Genomic DNA, 19614 nt, shown 5'->3' on the forward strand with positions numbered 1-19614 from the left:
TCCTTTGTGTTCAGTATGTACAGTATGTGTGTACAATGTGTGTATGTATGTGTGTCCTTTGTGTTCAGTATGTACAGTATGTGTGTACAATGTGTGTATGTATGTGTGTCCTTTGTGTTCAGTATGTACAGTATGTGTGTACAATGTGTGTATGTATGTGTGTCCTTTGTGTTCAGTATGTACAGTGTGTGTGTACAATGTGTGTATGTATGTGTGTCCTTTGTGTTCAGTATGTACAGTGTGTGTGTACAATGTGTGTATGTATGTGTGTCCTTTGTGTTCAGTATGTACAGTATGTGTGTACAATGTGTGTATGTATGTGTGTCCTTTGTGTTCAGTATGTACAGTATGTGTGTACAATGTGTGTATGTATGTGTGTCCTTTGTGTTCAGTATGTACAGTGTGTGTGTACAATGTGTGTATGTATGTGTGTCCTTTGTGTTCAGTATGTACAGTATGTGTGTACAATGTGTGTATGTGTGTCCTTTGTGTTCAGTGTGTACAGTGTGTGTGTGTTGCACATATAGTGACAGGCAGCACAGTAATTGCAACTCGCCTTTATTTTCAGGAATTATAATCTTTTGTAGGAGCGACACATATCAGAGCACTGACTAATGTAGAAAGGACATGTACAAAAAACACCACATAAAAGAGGAGCGCGGGCCCTGTCCAGAAGAGCTGACAATCTGAGGAAACGGAAACAAGAATGCTAAAAACTGTTTTTACTGCTTCACTAGATACATACAAGGGTGTAGAATGAGGTTCCCAATGTACAGGGGAGGTTCTGTATCATCACAAGGTGTAGCAGAGGGTTTTTTTTAAAAAAAGAGCCGTTTTTTGAGCCGAAAGAGCCGATTCTTTTTGGTGAGCCGAGCCGAATGAGCCGGCTCATCAAAAAGAGCCGGACTGCCCATCACTACAAAAAATCAACTCCATTCTAGACGCAACCGTGCTTTGTTGGCGCACACGTACCCTGTCGCGTAGCCCCGCCCACCAGTAAGACTTCCGCTTCCTGTCGCAAATGCTGACGAATCAGTAGTGGAGGTGTGACGGCGGCCGGGCAGGGTCAGTCACAGTGAGACGTGTCGTTTCCCCTCCTTCCTTTACTATCATGGCTCCTAAAGGCAGCAGCAAGCAGCAGTCCGAGGAAGATCTGCTCCTCCAGGACTTCAGCCGGAACCTGTCCGCCAAGTCCTCGGCCCTGTTCTTCGGCAACGCGTTCATCGTGTCCGCGATCCCGATCTGTAAGTGAGAGGCGCAGGCGGCCTGAGCGCCGCTCATTCATTCCACAGACGTGGCATCCCCGCAGCGGGTCTATAGGCAGAGCGTGATCACAGCGGAGCAGAGATATACTGTATATAGGAATATAGAGTGGATAGCAGCCAGTATATAGTGTGTGCGCACTAACTGTATAGTGAGTATATAGTGTGTGCGCACTAACTGTATAGTGAGTATATAGTGTGTGCGCACTAACTGTATAGTGAGTATATAGTGTGTGCGCACTAACTGTATAGTGAGTATATAGTGTGTGCGCACTAACTGTATAGTGAGTATATAGTGTGTGCGCACTAACTGTATAGTGAGTATATAGTGTGTGCGCACTAACTGTATAGTGAGTATATAGTGTGTGCGCACTAACTGTATAGTGAGTATATAGTGTGTGCGCACTAACTGTATAGTGAGTATATAGTGTGTGCGCACTGACTGTATAGTGAGTATATAGTGTGTGCGCACTAACTGTATAGTGAGTATATAGTGTGTGCGCACTAACTGTATAGTGAGTATATAGTGTGTGTGCACTAACTGTATAGTGAGTATATAGTGTGTGTGTGCGCACTAACTGTATAGTGAGTATATAGTGTGTGCGCACTAACTGTATAGTGAGTATATAGTGTGTGTGCACTAACTGTATAGTGAGTATATAGTGTGTGCGCACTAACTGTATAGTGAGTATATAGTGTGTGCGCACTAACTGTATAGTGAGTATATAGTGTGTGCGCACTAACTGTATAGTGAGTATATAGTGTGTGCGCACTAACTGTATAGTGAGTATATAGTGTGTGCGCACTAACTGTATAGTGAGTATATAGTGTGTGCGCACTAACTGTATAGTGAGTATATAGTGTGTGTGTGCACTGTCTGTATAGTGAGTATATAGTGTGTGTGCGCGTGCACTGACTGTATAGTGAGTATATAGTGTGTGTGCGTGCACTGACTATAGTGAGTATATAGTGTGTGTGCGTGCACTGACTGTATAGTGAGTATATAGTGTGTGTGTGCGTGCACTGACTATAGTGAGTATATAGTGTGTGTGCGAGCACTGACTATAGTGAGTATATAGTGTGTGTGCGTGCACTGACTATAGTGAGTATATAGTGTGTGTGTGTGCACTGACTATAGTGAGTATATAGTGTGTGTGCGTGCACTGACTATAGTGAGTATATAGTGTGTGTGCGTGCACTGACTATAGTGAGTATATAGTGTGTGTGTGTGCACTGACTATAGTGAGTATATAGTGTGTGTGTGTACTGACTATAGTGAGTATATAGTGTGTGTGCGCGTGCACTGACTCTATAGTGAGTATATAGTGTGTGCGCACTGACTGTATAGTGAGTATATAGTGTGTGCGCACTGACTGTATAGTGAGTATATAGTGTGTGCGCACTGACTGTATAGTGAGTATATAGTGTGTGCGCACTGACTGTACAGTGAGTATATAGTGTGTGCGCACTGACTGTACAGTGAGTATATAGTGTGTGCGCACTGACTGTACAGTGAGTATATAGTGTGTGCGCACTGACTGTATAGTGAGTATATAGTGTGTGCGCACTGACTGTATAGTGAGTATATAGTGTGTGCGCACTGACTGTATAGTGAGTATATAGTGTGTGCGCACTGACTGTATAGTGAGTATATAGTGTGTGCGCACTGACTGTATAGTGAGTATATAGTGTGTGCGCACTGACTGTATAGTGAGTATATAGTGTGTGCGCACTGACTGTATAGTGAGTATATAGTGTGTGCGCACTGACTATAGTGAGTATATAGTGTGTGCGCACTGTCTGTATAGTGAGTATATAGTGTGTGCGCACTGTCTGTATAGTGAGTATATAGTGTGTGCGCACTGTCTGTATAGTGAGTATATAGTGTGTGCGCACTGTCTGTATAGTGAGTATATAGTGTGTGCGCACTGTCTGTATAGTGAGTATATAGTGTGTGCGCACTGTCTGTATAGTGAGTATATAGTGTGTGCGCACTGTCTGTATAGTGAGTATATAGTGTGTGCGCACTGACTGTATAGTGAGTATATAGTGTGTGCGCACTGACTGTATAGTGAGTATATAGTGTGTGCGCACTGACTGTATAGTGAGTATATAGTGTGTGTGTGTGCGTGCACTAACTGTATAGTGAGTATATAGTGTGTGCGCACTGTATAGTGAGTATATAGTGTGTGTGTGTGTGTGTGCGCGCACTGACTATAGTGGAGTATATAGTGTGTGCGCACTGTCTGTATAGTGAGTATATAGTGTGTGTGTGTGCGCGCACTGACTGTATAGTGGAGTATATAGTGTGTGCGCACTGTCTGTATAGTGAGTATATAGTGTGTGTGTGCACTGACTGTATAGTGGAGTATATAGTGTGTGTGCACTGACTGTATAGTGGAGTATATAGTGTGTGCGCACTGTATAGTGGAGTATATAGTGTGTGTGTGCACGCGCACTGTCTATATAGTGGAGTGTATAGCGGGTGTGCACTGACTGTATAGTGGAGTATATAGCGTGTGCGTACTGACTGTATAGTGGAGTATATAGCGTGTGCTCACTGACTGTATAGTGGAGTATATAGCGTGTGCGCACTGACTGTATGGTGGAGTATATAGCGTGTGCGCACTGACTGTATGGTGGAGTATATAGCGTGTGCGCACTGACTGTATGGTGGAGTATATAGCGTGTGCGCACTGACTGTATGGTGGAGTATATAGCGTGTGCGCACTGACTGTATAGTGGAGTATATAGCGTGTGCGCACTGACTGTATAGTGGAGTATATAGCGTGTGCGCACTGACTGTATGGTGGAGTATATAGCGTGTGCGCACTGACTGTATGGTGGAGTATATAGCGTGTGCGCACTGACTGTATGGTGGAGTATATAGCGTGTGCGCACTGACTGTATGGTGGAGTATATAGCGTGTGCGCACTGACTGTAGGGTGGAGTATATAGCGTGTGCGCACTGACTGTATGGTGGAGTATATAGCGTGTGCGCACTGACTGTATGGTGGAGTATATAGCGTGTGCGCACTGACTGTATGGTGGAGTATATAGCGTGTGCGCACTGACTGTATGGTGGAGTATATAGCGTGTGCGCACTGACTGTATAGTGGAGTATATAGCGTGTGCGCACTGACTGTCTGTCTAGTGGAGTATATAGCGTGTGCTCTCCATATATTGTATCCAGTACTGTGGAGAAAATGGCTTAGTAGGGTCTTAGCCAATATAAAGATAAGAATAAGAGACTTAGGCCCCGTGCGCACTAGAAAATGGAATTTTCTTAAGAAAATTCCACAGGCTCTTAAGATTTCCGCACCTGCGGGAAAAAAACTCAAAAATCCGCATGCAGTATGTTGCGGGATTGCCGCAGGTTGTTCCCTGCGGAATTTCACAGTTCTCCCCGCTCCTGCTGTCCGTGGTGCTGAAGTCTCTTGGCCATGCTTTTGTCCCGCGCGGCTGCCTCCGGTGCTCTGCTGTTTGCGGGTCAGCTGTGCACTGCATATGCATGAGCCGTGGCCTGGAAGCAGGAGAGCAGTGTCCGGAGGTAGCCTCGCAGGAGAAGGTGAGTATAAGATCAGCGGTGACTTCAGTCAGCTGATGTGCAGTGACCGCTGGAGTCCTCCACCTGTCACTGCAAAGCACACGAGTGAAGTCACCACTGATCCCGGCGGCTCACTTCACTTGCGTCCTGACCCTCACAATAAGCAGTCATGGTCTATGGTGCTCACTGTGAGTGCCAGGTGTAGCAGAGCTGGAAGCGTCGTGGGACATCTCGTGGATTACGTCGGACCTGGAGGGCTGTTATTAGGGGTTAATAAAGTGGTGAAAGAGGGGGCTTTTTTTGTCTTTTATTTCAAATAAAGGATTTTTGGGGTGTTTGTGCTTATTTACTTTCACTTACAGTTTAGTGATTAGGGGGTGTCATATAGACGCCTGCCATCACTAAACTAGGACTTAGTGGCAGCTATGGGCTGCTGCCATTAACTCCTTCATTACCCCGATTGCCACCGCATCACTGCAATGGGAAGAGCCGGGAAAAGTCCGTGACTGTCACATCTAATGGATGCGGCAATTCTGGGCGGCTGCTGGCTGATATTTTTAGGCTGGGGGGCTCACCCATAACGTGAGGCTCCCCATCCTGAGAATACCAGCCCCCAGCTGTAAGGCTTTATCCTGGCTGGTTATCAAAATGAGGGACCGCACTCCGTTATTTATTTTTTTTAATTATTTATTAATTGCCAGCTCTGGTTGCACTGAGACAGCTGTCACTCAGCGTGGGGGCGTGTCTGACTGCAACCAATCACAGCCACCGGTGAGCAGTAGTGAATATGAGATGGAATAATGAGCCGGCTCTGGAATATGAAAGAGCCGCCGCGGGAGCAGTGTGACAGCCGCCCGGTCATTGGTGAGTATGAAGTGCTTGCTCCTACCCCTTTGGGCCAGATTCTGTTCCCCATAAACTGTATATGGGTAGCAGCATTTGGCCAGACACCGGGGGACAATCCTCCGCCGACCCAGAGTCAGCGGGTGATTTATCTGCCAGCCCTCGAAACCACAGGGACCTGCGGAAAAGAAGTGACATGCAATTGTTTTTGCTGCGGGAATCCCGCAGCAAAACATGCAGCTGTCGAAATCTGCATAGTGCGCACAGCATTTTTTTTCCCCATAGGATTTGCTGGTAAATCACTGCAGAGATGTTATGAACATTTTCTGCAGCGAAACATGCAGCAAATTCGCGGCAAAACCGGCAAGTGCGCACAGGGCCTAAAACCGCTCACCTTGTGTGGATGTGACACATAACCTGTGTGAGAACGGTGTCAGCTGCTGCAAGATCCATGAAGCTTAAGGCTGCAGGAATTAGAGAAGGAAAGGGGAAAACGTGGCTCAATCTGTGCTGCTGATGATAAACCAAAGGTCCAAGGCGCGGTATGGCTGCAAAGGTGCTGTACATGCGTCTAAGGGAAACTTCCTCTCCAGAATAGCGAGGAAAAAACAAAACCACTTCAGCGCGGTGCAATCATGTGCAGTGCACTCTCCGGAGCCGGGACACGTCCATCCTGCCTCTGAGGCTCACTGACGGTGCCAAAATGAGCCGCAATATTTCCAGGGGCAGCAGTGACGCCGGCTCATGGAAATCATGTTGCGTCCATAGGGGTGTGATAACATGGAGAGAGGCCCAACTAGGCTGGGGAAACAAGTGCTCCATCGACTACTCAAGGCCTAATTTACAAAGGAAAAGCGGAGGTTATAAATGCTTTTTCTTTTTATACACATGATTTTAGGGGATGATGTTACGCGGGGCTGGTCAGGGAGGGAGTTTGGATATGAAAATGTCGATGCTGCTCGGTCGGAGGGACGAATTGTTCCCTTTGTCACTTCTTGTTCAGACATTTTTGTGTCAGGTTCATCAAGATAGCGCATGCGCTTCATGAGTTTTTTCCAAACCACTTTTTTTTTCGGCCTTACACATTTTAAAAAAAATTTGCAGAGCTGTGACTTTTTTAACTGGCATAGAAAAAAAGACAAAATTTTGCAAATCTTTATAAAAAAAAACAAAAAACAAAACTGAATCTGTGGTCCAAAACATCTGGAAAAGCCGCACTTCACCTCACTGGTGAAAGGCAGAAATCGTTTGATGAAAGTGTCACAAATCATAAAACCGCTGAGATTCACACCAAACCCTGGAGGTAATGCAGTGCTGAATCAGGCCCTATAGCTTTTGGTTGATAAGGTTGTATGTGGTGACCCTTCAGTAGGCTCCTGGCTGCCACGACAGCCCATTGACACCCCACATTTGCGTTGCGCTCTATACCCCGCCTGCAGTGCACAGGTTCAGTGGAAACACATTAGTCGACCTGACTATGGAAAGAAGAACCCAATCATAATGTCGCCACTGATGTATTGAATATTGACTGCCTGTCATAGTGGGGTCAGCTGTATTAGGGCATTGGTAGATATAGCTCCTCCTGTAAGTGGTAAGTGGTGTGCTGCCATGCACAGTACCATGCAGGATGAATGTGCGGTCAGTAACAATCGCTTGCTATCCCTCTGTCGCAGAAATGTGTATGTGTATATAGGTTTAGGGTCTGCTACGTCTCACCGTGTCGTGCTCATTTTCAGGGCTGTACTGGAGGATATGGCACATGGATCTGGTCCAGTCCGCTGTTCTCTACGCGGTCATGACGCTGGTCAGCACGTACCTCGTGGCCTTCGCTTACAAGAACGTTAAATTTGTACTTAAGCACAAGTAAGTAATGGTGCATCAATCTCCAGTATGACTGTATGTAGTGAACCCGCCGGAATATGGAATGACATTACCTAAATAGCAATCCCTTCTAAAAGTGAAGCGCTCTATGTAATGGGGGCTCCCTGCTTAAAGAGGAAACCTCCAAATGTATACAGTGAACGTGTGTCCCCGAGGATATGCATGGCCTTAACTGCTGGCCTCTTGGACCTATCGCTGCCACTTTTTGGTGGTTTTGGCACAATTTAACCCATTACTCTTGTGCACAGGACAGAGTCCAATAGTTCATAATTGCGTGATTGTATTGTCTTTCTCCCTCACTGACTTGTGTTCCTCGTGGGTGTTGGCATTGATGAGGTCTGTGCAGTCAGTTGTGAACTAAACGGCACATGGACCAAAACTATGGACTTGAATTGGCCAATACACTACAATAGGACTCCCATGGCTCACACAGACTGAACTGTTTGGCCACATCAGGGTCTGTATGTATGGAGTGTGCTTAGGAGCTGGCATCTGCCTGTAACAGCAGCGATTGGCGCTAGCTCCTATAGCTGATGTTTAACCATGTAGATGCCACTGACAATGGCATTTAAGTGGCTTGCTTCCTGGTGTGTAAGTGCATCAGCTCGCATTGGGCCTCCCTGCAGTGCGGTATATGCTGAAGGCTCCCGTCAAACCCATCTAGGTACTTCTAAGAAGCCCAGTCCCAGGGGACCATCATTTCCACTATATACTTCAATGCTGTAGTGTTGCAGTACCTAGTCCAGACCAAGACATCGCAGCTTCTAGGAGGTTAAGAAATATTTTAACTCATTCCCTGCCAAGGACCTGTCCATAGCAATGCAAACCATAAAATGAGCACACCATTGCATCAGTTAACTACCCAAAAAAAATAATTATTGAAGTTTTCATAATATTTTTCATACAAAAAAAGTAATTTAAAAGCTGCCAAAGTGTCATGACTCCCAGCATGGCACTAATACATACCGCAGCTTGTCACTTAAATAATAATCTCTATTACAGCTCTCATAAGGTATGGCTCTTACAATATGACACACAAAATGATTTTCGTAAAATCTAATTTATCATAAAATAAAAGTAATAAAACCTAAATAAACGATACATATTTGGTATCACTAGGTTTATAGAATGACTATGGATCGTGTCGCCATTAAAAAGCCATCTAATCTGCACACATCATGGTAGAGACCTGGGGAAGAGGAGTACAGGGATATAGAGTTTTGTGAGGTTTCCGTATAACCTGTGATTTCATCATTTACTCCTGTAATCTTTCTGGTGTGTTTGGTCCAGTCTGCCGTCCTGTCAGTGATTGACAGCCATGTCATTTTATACATAGATAGCTGTCAGTCACTGATAGGACCGCCCACTGGACTGAAACCCCCAGAAAGATCAGAGGAATAAATCACAGATTATACTGAATCTTTTCTCACGAGACTATATATCAATCTTCTCCTCTCCCCTGCTCTTAAGATGATGCCTGCAGGATGGTCTGCAATTTTTGGTTATAGATTCCCTTTAAAAACATGTTGTATGAAGCCAAAAAAGGCTCAGCACACAAGAAACACGGCACCACAAAGCTTTACAAAGGAAAAAATAAGATCTCACAAAATGGCAACATTTTTTTTTTTTTATTTTTAAACAAAAAATAAAGAAACTCTTTACATGTTTTCATATCGGTATAATTGTGCTGACCTGAGGAATCATGCTGGTGGGTAATTTTACCGTACAATGAACGATTTAAAGGATATATCTGGGAGTTAATAAAAAAAAAACACAAACTAAAATGTGCCTAAACATAAAGTCAAATTTCTCTCTCCAGGAAAGGAGACAAACTCTAGCGCCACCTATTGGAAGTAGCAATCCTAAAAGTCAAAATTGGCCTTTTAACAAGCCTTTTCATATGACCTAGGATATATGCCAGATCAGAATCCCAATTTGCAGACACGGTGTTTTGGGGTGATTGCCCCTCGTCAGTGCAAAGTGTGGGTATCTGATCTGGCTGTATGAGAAGCTATGTGGGGACCACGGGGGAAGACTATTCTCCTTATGGAGACCGTGTCTGCAAGTTGGGATTCTGATCTGGCATATATCCTAGGTCATATGAAAAGGCTTGTTAAAAGGCCAATTTTGACTTTTAGGATTGCTGCTTCCAATAGGTGACGCTAGAGTTTGTCTCCTTTCCTGGAGAGACAATTTGAATAATTCCCAGAGGGGCATTGCAGCTATAAGTCCCCTCTCCACTGACAGCCTGACTGGTTTGTCAGATCTCCATAAGGAGAAAAGTCTTCCCCCGTGGTCTAAACATAAATAGGCAGGTAGTTGTATCTGCCTGCCTGTTGTGCATGGCGTCGTTCTTTTCTATCAGAGCAGTCTCAGAAAGCATCGTCTATTTATTTACGTTGCTTCAACATAGCCACGGCTTCTCATCCGCTCTGCTCTGTAGGCTGGGCAGGACCGCCGACATCATACTGATTGACAGCTGGCTCCCCCCGTTAGGCAGCGTGGAGCAGAGTGTCAATCAGTAGTACGTAGTACGTTAGCTGTCCTGCCCTAACTACAGCGGAGAGCAGAAAAGAAGCCTCCATTATGGTGACAAAATCAAGAGCGGTCTGTGACTGCTTTGTGCTGGCGCTGAATGGTGTCGGGCAATTACTTTCCTGTTCGTGATTAGCCACGTTTATTTCTTTCACGTCAGATATAACCATTAAAGACACCCCAAAATGAACTGCACCGTTCAAAACCACAACCCCATCATAAAAAAAAACAAGCCTTTATTTGGCTATGTCAGCTAGAAAAAAAGTTATGGCTCTTAGAGGCATGAGAGCAAAAAATTAATTTGCAAAAATAAAAAAAAAAAAGTCCTTTCCTTCAGGTGGTTAAGCCTGTGCTCTGTACTGATACTGTATTCTGTTAGAACGTACCTTTACATAGTTAAAAAATAATGACTTGAGCTCTTGTCGGCCTTTAGTATTAGAATTTTTCATTTTCTATTTCAGGGTGGCCCAGAAGCGAGAAGATGCCGTCTCCAGGGAAGTAACCCGCAAACTGTCTGAAGCTGACAACAGGAAGATGTCTCGTAAGGAAAAGGATGAAAGGTATGAGACCTGGATAGTATGCTGCCCGCATATCCATACGCACAATGTGACATATTGGAGCAGCTCTTCCATTTGTTCATGCCACCCTTAGATAGGGCTTTGTCACTTAGCATTAATTCCCCTCTTCACATGTCCACACCTTGATGTATGGACTTGTGGTCTCCAGACCTGAATTCAGCAGCCTAATGTATGTTTGAGGCTGTGAAGATGGGGTCAGAAGAACCCCTGGCAGTCAGCACATTGCAGTCTGTACTAGGGTCATGTTTCGTCTAAATGAGGCTTTAAGATTTTTCTCAGGAATGACCATTCCAGTATATTTACCTAATCGACTCTTCCCTAGCCCCCTTGGGGTTACTCATTGCTCATTTTGGCCCAATTTTGCTCACATACATTGCTGCAATTTTACAATGGAGTGCGGCAGTCACCTGATGTGTTATCACCGCTAATGACTCCTTAACATGGGGGGTCATAAGGAATGATGAGGAACTGTAAAGCAAATGGGAAAGTTAGTTAGAATTTTTTTTTTAATGAAAAACAAACCAACTCCTGAATTAGAACGCATACCCGGGGCCTCGCAGGCTGGCTAGGTTACTTGTTATCTATTGTAGATTTCTATGGTTGCGCGTTCTAGGATTAAATCAATGTGTCCTATAAACATAAATTTCCAGATTTTCCTTTTGATGTAGTCTCCATACTATGGCTTACACAAATTGTCTCAGTGAAGGAGAAAGTAAGAAATGAATATAAGCATCACATTTTGTACAGACTTTAATTTCTTTTTTTTGTTCTCTGATTGAAGGATTCTTTGGAAGAAGAACGAGGTTGCGGATTATGAGGCCACGACCTTCTCCATTTTCTACAACAACACATTGTTCCTGGTCCTCGTCATTGTTGCCTCATTCTTTTTGCTGAAGAACTTCAACCCTACAGTGTATCCTTTCATTCTGACAATGGCGTATACATTTTGGGTGATTGAGACCTGTAGGTCTTTATTATTTAGCTTTAGTTGCCTTTATATCTTTATGATCTCCTTAAGAGCAGAGTTGGGTAATACATGAGTATATAGAACATCAGTGAATTTAGGTGAAGAGTGTCTGTGCAGAGTTGCTTCATGTTCTGTGGCAGTTACTTTAGGTAGGTAATGTCTGATGAACTATACACTCATCCCTGAAGTGCCTTCGTGAATAGGATCGTACTAGTGACTGTTCTTCACTGCCATGGTCTTGCTGGATGTTTCTTATACATTCAGACTAATGCTTCCCTCCAACGTCCATAAACCATGTCTGATATCAGACTACTGACTTCTGTAATTGGCGCCTACACAGTATAAGGTCCGACTATTTTTGAGCCTAGCTCTGTTCATAAAAATCAAACAGCACTCAATGTTATTCAGTGGGGCAGTGCAGATGAGCTATGGTTCTCACAGAGCGAATCTGCACATGGAAAACATTGCAGCAGGCGCTAGTTGCCCTGTCATAACAGATTACTATTCATGTCAATGGGTGCACAAAAGAAAACCTTTTTCCTGCTGCACATATGAACCCAGTTTGAGGTTGTTTCCAAAAGGAGGGGTTTTTTTTTTGTGACTTTTTGACTGTGTATTTCTGCTGTGCAAAAACACAGTGTCTTAGGCTATGTGCCCACGAGAGCTTGCTTCTGCGGATTATGCCGCGGAAAACCTGCGGATTTATGTGGATTTTCCAGATAAATCCGCAGGTTTTAGCATGTACAGACACTCCCCATGTTATCCTATGGGACATGGGGAGTGCTGTGTCCGTGCTGCGGAATGTGCGGCTGCGGAGCATGCTTCGGATGTCCCGCAGCCGCACGTAACTGCATGTCAAGTATTCCTGCAGAATTGCCTGCGGAAATCCCGGCCCTCCACTATGGAGATAGAGGCCGGGACGTCCGCAGGTAAATCGCATGAAAGTCCTCAGGTTTACCGCAGCTGTACTACCGCAGCTGAAAATAGCTGTGGATGCCGGCGGGCAGCTGCGGAAAACCTGCGGCCATACCTGCGGATACATCCGCAGGTGCGATCTCCCGTGGGCACATGGCCTTAGGCTATGTGCCCACGGGACAATGCACTCACGGATTTTGCCACGGAAAACCTGCGGATTTATCTGGATTTTCTAGATAAATCCGCAAGTTTTAGAAAGTACAGACACTCCCCATATTATCCTATGGGACATGGGGAGTTCTGTATCCATGCTACGCAGGGGTCAGGAACCTTTTTGGCTAAGAGAGCCGTAAACGCCACATATTTTGAAATATAATTCCGCGAGAGCCGTACAATATGTTTAAAGGGCCATTGACAGATCAATCGCTCCAATGTTCACTTAGTACAGCAAGGAATGCTCCTCCCTGCTGTATAAAGCCACAACTGGACTGAAACAATGGTAATTAGCAGTAAAAAAATCAAATAACTTACATTGTGAACTTGCGATGCATGACATCAGTCCAGCAGTCTGGCTTCTTTTTTTTCCTGCGCATGACTGGAAGCTGGCATTCTTCCCACCTGATGTTGAGAGAATGCCAGCTTTGAGGCATTCGCAGAAGAAAGAAGCTGGAATATTGGACATGTCACACAACGCATTGTCAGTTATGTCAATTATCTATTTTATTATTTTACAGCGAATTATTGTTTAGGTCCAGCGGTGGCTTAGTGCAGCAGAGAGGAACACTCCTTTGTGTACTAAGTGACCGCTGGAGCAATTGTATCTGTCAGTGGCCCTTTTAAAAGTGTTGGTCTTACAGAAAATGAACAAAAAAGAGAGGCTCAGACCCATAGGGAACTAAAGCATTTACTACTTAAAGTGGTACATACAAGCAGGCACACCCAGCGTAATAAATAATTGAACTTTATTAAATAGTCTCACTGTACATAAAGTGCACACATTGACTTGTATTTAATTTTAAAGAACAACAAATCTCCGAACTCTTTTTTTTATAACATAATAACGTTTTAATGCTGTTGCTAACCAACGATGAATAGAATACTTCCTACCATTAATGTGACTTCTGGTGCTGCATGGATTTGCTGATGGCTTTGTAATCTGGTTCATACGTGGTGAGGTTTAGCTTCATGCAGGCGTTGAGACTTCCATCCGTTAAACGTGAATGTATGTTAGTCTTGATGTGCTTTAGATGTGAGAAAGACTGCTCGCATGCATAGGTAGAGCCAAACATTGTCAGTACAGCAATACCCACACGCTGCAGTGTTTGGTATGTGACAGGAAGTGCATTCCAAGTTTTGACAATCACCTAGTCCGCGGGTTGGAGTTGTTTCATTTCTCTCCACTTGTGTTTGCTTGCCAACTCTGCTTGCTGTCGTGCAAGTTTTTCCAAATCTTCATTAAGTGATTTAAACTTATTCACCCACATGTCTGAAGCCTTCAGGTCAGCAGCTTGTAGGTCAAAATCTCTGATGGAGACACCAGGGATATAACTCAGGACAGTGCTGTCCAGTGCACACTCATGTGGATGAGTGATGAACTTAAAAAGACGAGTGCACTCACGAAATTCTCCAAAGCGCGCTTTGAATGATTGCAGGAGATTGGATGTAAAGCCTGCTAGCTGCTGAATATCAAGATGTTGTGCAGGGTCATTTGCTGTGCATGCATCTTTAAACTCTCCCAGTCTTTCAAAGTGTATTAAACGACCTGTTTCAATGTCTGCGATAAACAGTTCCAGCTTATTTTCAAATGCAAACACTGCTTGTTGAAGCGATAAAACTGTATTGCCAACGCCTTGCATTTTCAGATTGAGCTGGTTCAGATGTTCAGTCATATCTACAAGATAGAAGAACTTCAGGAGCCACTCAGTGTTTGACAACTCAGGATGCTCAACATTTTTCATTTCAAGAAAAGTTCGTATTTCACTCAGACAAGCTGCGAAACGGCTGAGCACCTTCCCTCTTGACAGCCAGCGCACGTTGCTGTGCAGAAGCAGACCAGGATAATTATTCCCAACTTCATCCAGGAGTGTTTTAAACTGGCGATCATTTAAAGCACGGGCAACAATAAAGTTGACCACCTGAATGACAAGTGACATCACCTCACCGAGCTGCTCACCAAACATCTGAGCACAAAGTGCCTCCTGATGTAGGATGCAGTGAAAACTAAGGATAGGTCTTTTTTCATGTTCACGAAGAAGCGCTACAAATCCTTTGTTTTTCCTACCATGCATGGAGCACCATCAGTACACACTGAAATAAGTTTATGCATTGGTAGATTTTTTTCTTTAGTGAACTCAGTGAATGACTTGAACAAATCATCCCCTCTTGTTGTCCCTTTCAGAGGCAAAACAGCAAGACTTTCCTCATGTAACGTGTCACCGACAGCATACCTTGCAATGATGCTGAATTGAGATATATGGCTTACGTCAGTTGATTCATCCAAAGCAAGAGAAAAGAACAGAGCTGTATTTATGTCCTTCACTTGGGATGCCTCAATCTAATTTGCCATCATGATGGCACGGTCATGAACTGTTCTTGCTGACAGAGGCATGTCTTTTATCCGTTTGATAATCTTGGCTTTATCCGGAAAATCATCAAAAAGTTCATTGGCAACATCAAGCATAAATGTTTTGGCATACTCCCCATCTGTGAATGGTTTTCCGTTTCTGACAATTGCCAAAGCACCAACAAAGCTAGCCGAATTTAAGTCACCTTGTTGGGTCCAAACTCGAAGTTGCTGCTGACTAGCTTGCACTTTGCACAGCAGCTCTTGACAGGCTTTCTTCCTGCTGTCCCCTGCAGGATATTTCGATGCAAATGAAGCATGGCGCGTGTCAAAGTGGCGCTTTATATTTGACCGCTTCATGGATGCAATTTTATCATTGCATATAAGACAAACTGGTGAACCTGCTCTCTCCATAAAGGCAAATTCGTCTGTCCACTCCTGCTGAAAAGTACGATACTCCTCATCCTTCTTTCTTTTAGCCATCTTCTTCAATAAAGGGCAGTACTGTGGGGTGAAAAGAAGGCTCTGAGTCATTATTTCTTTAATTTGTGGATTTGTCTGCAAGCAGGGCCAACTCCAGGTTTCTTTTGGTCCTTGTGCTATAGAACTTTAGTAGACCTCTAGAAGAGCTGTCTTCTTTTCGTCACGGGTTAGTCGGGTGCTGACGCCGGCCATGTTCAGCTGTCACTTTCAATACCCCAGCATGGCCCACCATATGGGAAAGATGTCAGCTGTAGGGATACCTACTACACCCCAGTAGCCCCCCCCCATCCAGTGACTACAGGTGGTGTTCCCTTACCCATACCTATTACACCCAGTGACTACAAGCAACATCACCCACCCCTGCCTACGTACCTATTACATTCAAAACATCATAATTTTATCTAATAAAGCCCCATTTGTGTTTAGATATTTTCTTACCTCAAATTTTATCCTTGGGGGGCGTCTGCAATTTGATTGAAGGTCGCTTCTTCTCAACTTGGTGTTCTTCACCAATACGGCGCAGATAGCTTCACAACTTCCAGTCTTTCCGATGAAAAAACAGTCACTGAGCAAAGAAGAGACACTGTGACAGGAACAGTCAAAACTCCTCTTCTGGGACATAAATCTGAGGTCAGAACAATAGGTAAGTATAAAGGGGCTTTATTAGCTAAAAGGAGCAAGTACTTCCCTCTCTCTCCATAGAGGTAAATGGAATCTGCTGGCAGCGTATGCGCACCAGTGGCAGCACGACGTAAGATGCACGGTTCAACGCGGAAGTAAGAGCTGCGGAGCACAACGAATATAAATGGAGGGAGTTATGAAGCTCATGTCTCCTCGGTTCAGCAAGCGCCGAGGAGGCAGAGCCGGCGGCGCATGCGTGCTAGAGTGAAAGTATATGCAGCGATCCCACACAGATACGTCATCGGGTGGAATCGCTGCATTATGGGAGAAGGTAAAAACAGGGGCTAGCGCCCCAATAACATATAGCACGGGCGCTGTTCCTGAGCGCTTTATTACAGCTCTGGGAGACCTCCAGAGCTGTAAAGAAGCGCTCAGAACAGATTTTTGCCCTGATAGTGGTCCTTTAAATCAGTTTCTTATGCCCACAAGAGATTAATTTAAAGCCCCCAAGAGTGTAATATGGGTGGCAGATGTTTTTTAAGGCCATATTTTTATTTTTTTTGGGGGGGGCTATATAATGGATTATGTGGGATTATTTTCAGGGGTGAAGTGGGAAGGGGGGGTTGGTGGGACACACTGTATTACACAGCCCCTTTATTGATGCAGCTCACTGCTGCTGACCATGAGGCTGTGTAACAATTTCCATGTTATAATGTTCACCTTCAAAGCAGCAGCACAGCCAGGGGTTTCTGGAACGTCCAAGGGAGACACAAGGGAGGAGGCAGATGCCGCTTCACTAGGGGACGCAGGTGCGTGCTTGCAGACGGCGCGGCTATGCAGGGAGTTATGGGAAATGTAGTCCATGCTCCCTGCCGCTCACCACTGCCGCCAATGCTTATCAGGCCATCAAAGAACTACCAATATCAGCGTGCACCGCGGGCTGATGGAGCGCGGTGCATGCATCCTTCCCATAGACAGGTAGGAGCCCTGTCTGCGAGCCAGATACGGCCATCAAAAGAGCCATATCTGGCTCGCGAGCCATAGGTTCCCGACCCCTGATGCTACGGTATGTGCGGCTGCGGAATATCCTGCGGATCTCAATTATTCCTGTGGATGTCCCACCTTTCCACTATGGAGACAGAGGCCGGGACTTCCGCACTTAAGTCGCACGAATGTCCGCAGGTTTACCGCAGATATTTCGCTGGAATCCTGCAGCAATGCCTAGCTGCGGATTCTGGGGAGCTGATGCGGGAAACCTGCGGACATACCTGCGGATATATCCACGCATACATTGTCCCGTGGGCACATAGCCTTATAGTTCCAGCAAAGTGGATGGGATTTATAGAAATCTCCTGCTCAGTGTGTTGTTTTTTGTTTTTTTTTTTGTCCACTGCAAAGACTGACCTTTAGGTGTTTGAAATCCAAAACATGTCAATTTCTATTGAAGGCATGTCGAGTTTTATATGCAGAATTTTCCCCACTAGATGTATAAAATGCACTTTTCCGATGCAGAAACACACTAAAATTGGTTGTAATTTGCACAACTGTATTAATAAAACCGTTTCAAAGCCAAATACTGGAAAGTATCAAAATAAAGCGGCTTTTTTGAGAACATGACACACCAACGAAACAAAAACTGCAGCATCACAAATATGATTAAAACACAAGTAACGTAATAGGGGCAGAAAATCCAGAACATCAAAAACGTATCAAATACTCATCGTGAGGAGTAACCCAAGAGTGAGGAGCTGGCAGGACCGATTGGTGATGTCTCTTGTCAATATATGACGAGCACCGACTGTCCAGTTAGGGTACCAGACAGTATAAAATCTACATACAAACATCGGGAGTAATATATTGGTCAATAAAGATGTGTAAATTCCAGATCTGTGTATAAATATCTCAATGGATTAATACAGGAAATGAAACAAATCCCTGCTGCTCCAAATCCTTTCACCCTTCTTCAGAATTATTGGGTCACATTTACTTGGCGGTATTTGAATCATCCATACAAGCGAATAGAAAGTCACGTGTGGGACCAACTATACGTTCACAGCAGAGCAGGTTTTGAGGACCCCCATTTTGGAGCTGGACATGAGTCCCAGAACACATTAATACAAGAATATCCCTTTAAGTGAATTTGTATTTGTTGTATTGTTTTATTTTTTGTGTTTTAATCTTTCAGTATTTGTTTTGATTGTTTCCCTTAACTTTCTATCCCAGAAACTACATCCTGTCCATCAGTGCTTCTTCTGGCCTTATTGCACTGCTGTCTACCGGATCAAAATAAATGCTCTAACAAGGGATCGAGTTTGGTGCAACAAAGTGTTTTATGTATTTTTCTTTTGTAAAAGACAACATGTACAATAAAGATCGGGTTGGATTTCTCTTCAGGTTTTTACTTGCATTTTCTCCACAATTTGCCAAACAATGGCATTTTGTATCTTGGCATTCATCAGCAGAAACTCAGCATTGCTTTATAGGCTCATGGTTGGTATGTAAGTTTGGTTTAAAAATGTAAACCGTATGTGCATAGGCTGAAGGATGAAAAATATAGATCTAAAATCCTATTTGTTTCTTTGAGTAAGATGTCCTACAAAGTAAGAGTTTCATAAATTACCTGGACAAGCAAATGTCTACAAAATGTAGATGTCTACAAAAAGGTGAATTGCCAAAGAAATCCCCAAAATTTATTTAACATGTAATTTTAGAAGTAAAACAAGCAAAAAAAAATCCAAACCTGGATTCATCATTAATTTACACTAGAATGAGATCCCTATTTTCTTTTCATTCACCCACAACCGCACCATGATTGAGGGTCCGCATCCTAGGAGAGGAAACCTGTGCATGCAAAGAGGCTTAGGGTGGCTTTGCACGTTGCGACATCGCACGTGCGATGTCGGTGGGGTCAAAACGAAAGTGACGCACATCCAGCGTCACTTTCGACATCGTACTGTGTAAATGCTAGATGATACGATGAATAAGCGCAAAAACGTCGTTATCGTATCATCGTTGCATTCACCGACATTTCCATAATGCCGGTGCAGCGACAGGTACGATGTTGTTCCTCGTTCCTGCGGCAGCACACATCGCTGTGTGTGAAGCCGCAGGAGCGAGGAACATCTACCTGCCGCCAGCGGCTATACGGAAGGAAGGAGGTGGGCGGGATGTTTACATCCTGCTCATCTCCGCCGCTATTGGCCGCGTGCCGTGTGACGTCGCTATGATGCCGCACGACCCGCCCCCTTAGGAAGGAGGCGGGTCGGCGGACAGAGCGACGGTCGCAGGGCAGGTGAGTGCATGTGAAGCTGGCGTAGCGATAATTTTCGCTACGCCAGCTATCACAAGATATCGCTACTGCGACGGGGGCGGGGACTATCGCATGCGACATCGCAGCGTGCAAAGCCCGCCTTAGGCTG

At 44.6% G+C, this 19614-nt stretch overlaps 1 protein-coding gene across 1 annotated transcript; it reads left to right on the forward strand.

Moving 5' to 3' along the window:
• Window positions 1-1041: 1041 nt before the first annotated feature.
• SSR3 (signal sequence receptor subunit 3) lies at window positions 1042-18583 on the forward strand. The gene is made up of 5 exons (XM_075338576.1): window positions 1042-1244; window positions 7389-7515; window positions 10530-10628; window positions 11428-11559; window positions 18419-18583. The coding sequence occupies exons 1-5, from the start codon at window positions 1112-1114 to the stop codon at window positions 18483-18485; spliced, it is 558 nt and encodes a 185-aa protein (XP_075194691.1). The 5' UTR covers window positions 1042-1111; the 3' UTR covers window positions 18486-18583.
• Window positions 18584-19614: the final 1031 nt, after the last annotated feature.

This window comes from Anomaloglossus baeobatrachus, chromosome 3 (assembly GCF_048569485.1).
Source record: "Anomaloglossus baeobatrachus isolate aAnoBae1 chromosome 3, aAnoBae1.hap1, whole genome shotgun sequence".
Taxonomy (NCBI): domain Eukaryota; kingdom Metazoa; phylum Chordata; class Amphibia; order Anura; family Aromobatidae; genus Anomaloglossus; species Anomaloglossus baeobatrachus.